General features: G+C 49.8%; 1 protein-coding gene across 3 annotated transcripts; it reads right to left on the minus strand.

Annotated features, from left to right (window-relative positions):
- Positions 1 to 477: 477 nt before the first annotated feature.
- Positions 478 to 4,619, minus strand: SRSF6 (serine and arginine rich splicing factor 6). 3 transcript variants are annotated; one of them, XM_062504982.1, is made up of 8 exons: positions 4,352 to 4,619; positions 4,062 to 4,172; positions 3,609 to 3,644; positions 2,628 to 2,730; positions 2,266 to 2,468; positions 1,658 to 1,747; positions 1,486 to 1,542; positions 478 to 1,320 (listed from the first exon to the last, which is right to left on the minus strand). In XM_062504982.1, the coding sequence occupies exons 1-8, from the start codon at positions 4,456 to 4,458 to the stop codon at positions 1,179 to 1,181; spliced, it is 849 nt and encodes a 282-aa protein (XP_062360966.1). In that variant the 5' UTR covers positions 4,459 to 4,619; the 3' UTR covers positions 478 to 1,178. The 3 variants fall into 3 exon arrangements, with proteins under 3 accessions (XP_062360966.1, XP_062360965.1, XP_062360964.1); XM_062504981.1 differs by lacking the exon at positions 3,609 to 3,644 and having other exon boundaries at positions 478 to 1,542; positions 2,260 to 2,468; positions 2,628 to 2,755; positions 4,027 to 4,172; XM_062504980.1 differs by lacking the exon at positions 3,609 to 3,644 and having other exon boundaries at positions 478 to 1,542; positions 2,260 to 2,468; positions 2,628 to 2,755; positions 4,024 to 4,172.
- Positions 4,620 to 6,738: the final 2,119 nt, after the last annotated feature.

Here is a 6,738-nt window from a genome sequence, read left to right on the forward strand (position 1 = left end):
CACAAGGCAGAGAAAGAATCCCATTTCACTGCAATGAACACAAGAGTTTGAGTCAACAATTTAATTTTATACAAGTCAAACTACACGTTGTATAAAGAGTACAAGGCAGTTCTAATGTTCGCTACTGCATGTTAAAAAATCAATTTAACTATAAAGGGGAATTGCTGGGAGGAGTCCAATTCCACAATTTAAGTGAATTGGCAACTGTGGTTTAGCAAAGCCTTTGTTAAAAACTAGAACTCTAGCTCCAAGAGATTACATTTCCAATAAAGTTCAGACCTACACACAAGAGTATTATAGTTCTCCTAGTCTTAAGCAAAACGCTAACATAAGTGAGTCAAAGGGGAGGGAAGACAGATTTCTTTACCTGGGCTTCATGTGAGTGCGGATTCAGAAACTGACAAACCATACAGCATACTAATGACTTGGACCACAGCCAAGAGACACCTTGGTGTCTGACAACAGTGACACTTGAGATTCAAGCAAGAAACATCAGAAAGCTTTTATTCTTTCAAGTCTGGAACAAAGAGGTTTTCACCAATACTATAGGATACAGGTTCCAGAGTACCTTTGTACCTTTAATACAGTCTCAGTATGAGGGGAACGTTCTTTTGGCAAGTCAAGGTACAGCACAAGACCTCCAACTTGAGTTTATTGCTGGTCTAAAATCTTCCTAGTACTGTTACTGGTTTATACAGTTTGCCACCTGCTTCCAAAATTAAGATAAACTGTGTGACATGCCCAGCAAGGCAGTCCTGCCTTTGGCAGCAAATGAAACCTATGAAGCTAATGACACCCATAGTTGTAATGCCATGAAAACAATAGGAAAAAAGGATACTTTCAAAAAGCCCATATTTAAGCCTGTTTATATTGTTTATTTTTTAATATAAAAACCACTTTGCATTTAAGAGTAGTTAAGTTACTCCTGCAGAAATGCTATAAAATCAAACTTTCAGCTCAATTTCTACAAAAGGGGGACTATTCCTGCTTTGTACCACCATTCCACCTAGTATTGTCAAATTTGGGATACAAATTAAACCTTTGTCTTATGACTTAGTTCTTAGGCCATTCACTCCTGCAAGAGAAAAAAACCAACTTCTCAACCAACTAACATAACATTAACGGCCTGACAAGTAGGACAATGTTCCACAATAGTGTGCAAGGTGAGAGTCAAAGTCCTAATCTCTTGAACTGGATCTTGATCGTGAGCGTGACTTTGAGCGAGACCTGGAGCGGGACCTGGATGCAGCTCTTTTGGGCGGTGACTCGGAGCGAGCCTTGGCAGATGGCTGCTGCTGTGGAGAGTGGGAGCGAGACCTGCTCCTGGACCTGGACTTAGACTTAGCATCCCCTTTACCATTTTCTTTTGGAGATCGAGACCTGGACCTGGATCTGGACCGGGACTTCTCAGACTTCTCCTTGGATCTGCTGTGTGAGCGTGAACCCCTGTCAGACTTGGGTTTGGATTTGCTCTTTGATCTGGACTTCCTGCTTTTGGATCGGGACCGTGAGCGGTCTTTGCTTCGTGACCTGGATTTAGATCTTTCAAAAAGAGAGACAGTTTATTCTACATAGCCTGCAGTGTGCTTCCAGCAGCTGTAAATATCTGTCAGGGAGAGAGTTCCTGCACTGGCAGCGTTAACTCTGGGGCACTTACCGAGAACGGCTTTTGGAGACACTACGGGATCTGCTGCGGCTGCTCCGACTTCTCCGACTTCTGCTTCTAGACCGTCTCCTGGATCGTGACCTGCAGACATTTAAAATGTCATTTCCTTTCACTCTGCCTGCTTGTGCCCTCCATTATGAAGTACAGGATGGAAGGAAAATCCTTAAAGATCACATTGTTCCACCCCCTGCCACAGGCAGGGACACCTTCCACCAAGGTGCTCCAAACCCTGTCCAGCCCAGCCTTGGACACTTCCAGGGACCCAGGGGCAGCCACAGCTGCTCTGAGAAATCCATCCTCACAGGGAAGAATCTTCCTGAATGCATCTAAAACATTGTGCTATCCACTAACATAATCTTACAGAGAAAACTGCTTCAGAACGTCTCAAGAGCAAAGGTGGTCCCAACCAGGGAAGGTTCAACGTTGTATTGTCAATGAATCGCATCTGAGGTTTCATACATGAAAATCTGCTCAAACTCGGCTTTACTGTATGATGAAAAATTTCCTTCTACACTGAGGCTTCCTCCCATTCCTAAATCATCAGCTGAAGGTAAGTGCTGCAGGTAGGGTACCCAGCATGTCCCCCGAGTTACCTGGACCTGCTGCCAGAGTAGGATCGCCTATGGCTAGAGCGTGGCTTGTCCTCCACCAGCCTGATCTTCCTGCCGTTTATCTCTGTGCCATCCAGCTTGTCCAGGGCACGCTTCATGTCTGAGTATGACCGAAACTCGATCACTCCTTCATTTGTACGTTCTTTGTGGGCATCTGCATAGGTCACCTCCCCAGCCTGCCTCATGAAATCCTGCAGGGAGCACAGGGCAGTTACACAACAGGGATGCTCTGCAAGCAGCACTCAATGCACACAAACACTTTTTAATTTTTCTACTGCAACATCGCTGTTAAAGGAAGCTATTCCTTCCTGATATTCACAACAGACTCCACACAGAAAATCAATACCTACTTTTAAATCCTGCCAACTACAGCGACTGGAAAGGTTCTCAACAATCAGCCTGAATTCTGTACGAACGGGTGGTCCATATTTATCACGTCCTGATTGTCTCCGACTGCTATAGCCGCCACCACCCCCACCTTGATTGTACAAAGAAACAAAGTTAGGTCGTCTCCTAGCATGAAGGAAGCTCAATGTTCTGAAAAAGTTAGTTTAACAGTCATATTTACTGGAGTAGGACTTTATTTCGCTAAGCCTCCAATAAACTTTGCAATTTTGCCATGATCTATATTAATGGCAAATCAAACAGACTAACATCCTACAAGTCTGTGCTCCTAAGATCTGTTAGAGAGTGACTGCTCCTTATTAGATTCACCTTGCTAAGTTTTATTTTACAGAACATTGTAAAATATAAAACTTAACTGATTACATGCATTTCTACATTTTACAAAAACGTTTACTAGTTACACTAAGTACTTACATCACAGTATGAGGTTTTTGGTGGTGGTTTGGCCACAAAACACGCAAGGTAACAGTCACCTAGTTCAGTTTAACCAGTTTTGTCTAACCCTTGGAATCCTCACCATCACCCTGCGTCTAATGGCAAAAGGCTGCTGTCGTCATGGCTTCCGGTAAGGTCAGCCAAAGGGTCATAGGGCAAGGGTCACACAATGTATGGAAAAGCCATGGCCAGGAAAGGCAGTCATCTTAGCCTCAGTGGACACAGCCTCAGCCCCACTGGTCACTTTTAAATTGAAACATCAAGGACTTGTTAAAAAGTTTGAATTGAACATGCAACAATTTTATAACAACATACATTCGATTTTTTAAAAAGACAGAAACCCACCCCCCCAACACCACACTTCCAAACACAACCGAAAAATCAACCTTAGTACTTTTAACTACAGTACTAGGCCGTTCAAACTCTACACAGCTCAGCTCAAGAAGCTACACGAGCTGAGCACAGAAACACAATACCCCCCCCCTCAGCACAACAGATTCCTGCCCCAAAACCTCCCCCCACCCCTCCTATATATCCAACTGAATCAATCTCATGAAAGTATACAGCTGAACGACTCTCCCCCAGTTACACAACGATATCTATACACTAACACTAATGATGTAACATCGCTGTCACATCTAAACGCTCCCAAGAATACTGGAGCCGTTATCAACAGAGCAAACCCTTTCTAAAAGGCCACGATTTGGCAGCCAGAACTATTGCGGGATACCCGAGGGCGCCGCTGGTGCCGGGATAACGGTGCAGCTGCAGCAGTGCACCGGGTACCCCTCTGCTAACGACCCCCCGCCCCTAGCCCCGGGGCTCGCTGCCAGCCGAGCCCTACCCGCCCCCAGCCCTGCCGGCCGCCGCCCCGAGCCCCGCGGGGAGGGACGGGCCCGGACTCACTGCGGCTGCTGTAGCTGTAGCCGTCCCTGTCGCGGCGCGGGCCGCGGGCGTGCTCCACGATAACCCGCTCCCCGCACAGGTCCTTTCCGTTCAGCTCGTATACGGCATCATCGGCGTCGCGGGAGTCCTCGAACTCCACGAAGCCATAGCTGGGCAGAGGAGAGAGGTCCGGTCAGGCGGCGGCCCCTGGCCCACTCCGCGGCCCCTTCGCTACGCTCCCCCCCACCCCCGGCCGCCATCTTGCGCCGGCGCCACGCGGCAGCGGCCGCGACATGGATGGACCCGGCCCAGCGCCCTCGGGAGGGGCGGGCGGACGAACGGCACTCACCCGTTTTTGAGATCGACCTCGAGCAGGCGGCCGTAGCCGCTGAAGAAGCGCTGGATGTCCTTCTCCCGGACGTGGTAGCTCAGGCGGCCGATGTAGACGCGCGGCATATCGGCGGCGGGTGGAGGGGGGGGGGGGAGGGGGAGGAAGAGGAGGGAGAGGAATCGAGAGGAAGGATGAAAGGCAGAGAGCGAGAGAAAGAAGGAGAGAAAGCTCTGCGGTGTGAGGGGCGGAGGCGCTACAGCACCACTCCTCACGGCCGGGCCTAGCGCACCACAATGGCGCCTGCCGCCCGCCGCCGCTTTTATACCGGGAGGCGGAGCCCGACTGATGTCACCACGCCGCCGCGCGCGCTCGGGGAGCAGTCCTAGAACGCTGCGCGCGCGCGCACGCGGGGGCGTGGGCGGGGTCCAGCCCAGCGGGCGCGCGGAAGCTGCGCGCCGTTCTGCGCATGCGTCGCTAGTGGGCGGTGTGTCACGCGCTCAGGCCCCCAGAGGGTGGGGCTCAGATGAACGCGGTCACGCGTCAGTCCTGCAGGACGCCTGGGATGAGCCGCACACAGCCCCAGGGTCAGACCCACAGCTCTCCCGGCATCAATGCCACGCACTAGTCCAACAGTACTCCCGGGGTGAGCCCCACAGAGTCCCAGGTTCAGACCCACACAGCCCCGGGATCAATCCCACAGCACTCCCAGGATGAGCTTCACAGAGTTCTGGGATCAGTCCCACAAAACTTGATGAGGCATTCACCTGCAGTTATCTGTGCTGGCACCTATGGAGCTACCTGTAAGACTCACTGGAAACAACTCTATTAGACAAGTGCAGCTAAATCATCCTGTGCCCGGTGAAGGCAGTGAGAAAGTTTGGACTAAATTTCAAGGATAAGAAGGAAAACTCAGCCTGTTTTTAAGCGCTTCCCCATGAGTGGATGCTTTTCAAGACCAGAGCCCTGAGGAACTGCCTTTCGCCAAATATCTGCCTGTCAGTGCTGTTTTCACAGCCCATAAAAGCTGCTCTCTGATGGGTGACCATGCTCATTTCAACATTTCTGCCTCCCAGTATAAGGAATTTCTTGCCCTGTTCCAACAGCGAAAAATAAATTCTTGATGGCAAAAGTGCTATCCATCCAACCTCTGACCCCTCAGCTGGTGTCTACATAAGCACCTTTTCTGGGGAGAACATCCCTGTGCCGTGCCTTGGAGATAGATGAAATGCAGCCTGGTCAGCTCAGGGCCATAAAGAGTGGGAATGATCACAGGCCCTGTGCTTCCTGGCCACTTTTTGTGCAAGCAGAAAGCTGAGCTTTGGCTCTGTCCACCCTGGGACCACAGGTTGCCAAACAAAAGTACGTGAGGAATTGGTTCTCCTGTAATGAGACAACCTGACAAACCCACTCCCAAAAGCAAAATCAGGTTACAAAAATCCCCAAACCAGTCAGCAACAAAACAAGACTGGAGTGAGACAGATCGGGAAAGGGACAAATGGCACTAGGAATGCATTTGCTGGGTCAGGGACTGTGATCTCAGCACAGTCACCTCCCTAGGGCTGGGCCAGCACAGCCCCAAGAGCAGCTCTACAGCCAGGCCAGAGCCTTTTTCTCCAAATCATCAGTGCCTAGGCCCTGTGTGGTTTTTGGAATATACAGAAGATGTGGCACACAGGATGAGGAGTCCCATGTCTCACAGGGTGCTGATGCACTAGCACTGGCTGTTGTGTCTTTCAGGCTTCAAGGGCCCTGATAATGTGAGGTCTCTCTCTGGTGGAACATCTCAAGGCCCTTGGCAGGTGGAAGCAGAGTGAGATTTGCTGAGGCCACAAGGAAAGGGAGGGAGGATTCAGGCATCCTTTTGTTTTGTTTTTCCATTTCTGTCCTTGAGAAGGAATCAAGAGTCTTCAAGGTGCCTCCTCACTTGGTACCACATCTTTCTCCATGCCCTCTCAAGCCATTTGCAAATCTTTCCTTCTCACATCCCCTGCCCTTTTTTTCAGTTTTTGTCCCCCATAATCATTAATGTGCTTTTCACATTGTTTATTCTTCCTCTAGCTTTCTTCCACCTTGGTCCTGGATTAGGACCAGCCTGGGGCCCAGAAGGTGAATGGCAAAACCTTCCCCTTATTCCAAGGTCATTTAGGGACCTCTCTGACCAGCCTTGGCAGTAATTAGGATGGCCTCACCCTTGTGCTGTCTTATTCCTTCTCTTTTGGTCTGTTGGAAATCCTGGAAAACAAGAGCTGGCTGTCAAACAGTGACACAGTGACCAGAGGTGAACCTCATCTCTCCCACAGTCCAGGCAGGCTGGTAGAGGTTGCTCAAAGCAGATGCAGATAAGATCCAATTATCTTCTCCATCCTTCCAGATCAGTGCCTGACCTCTCTCTGTTGTGCCTTGTC

Source organism: Cinclus cinclus, chromosome 18 (genome assembly GCF_963662255.1).
Source record: "Cinclus cinclus chromosome 18, bCinCin1.1, whole genome shotgun sequence".
In the NCBI taxonomy this organism is placed as follows: domain Eukaryota; kingdom Metazoa; phylum Chordata; class Aves; order Passeriformes; family Cinclidae; genus Cinclus; species Cinclus cinclus.

Excerpts from the sequence above, each read along its gene's own strand:
- SRSF6 (XM_062504980.1), bottom strand. The coding sequence starts at position 4,458 with ATGCCGCGCGTCTACATCGGCCGCCTGAGCTACCACGTCCGGGAGAAG. Across the intron at positions 2,469-2,627 it reads GTAGTTGGCAGGATTTAAAA|GATTTCATGAGGCAGGCTGG; the intron begins GTAGGTATTGAT and ends TGCTCCCTGCAG. Across the intron at positions 1,543-1,657 it reads GTCTCCAAAAGCCGTTCTCG|ATCTAAATCCAGGTCACGAA; the intron begins GTAAGTGCCCCA and ends TCTTTTTGAAAG.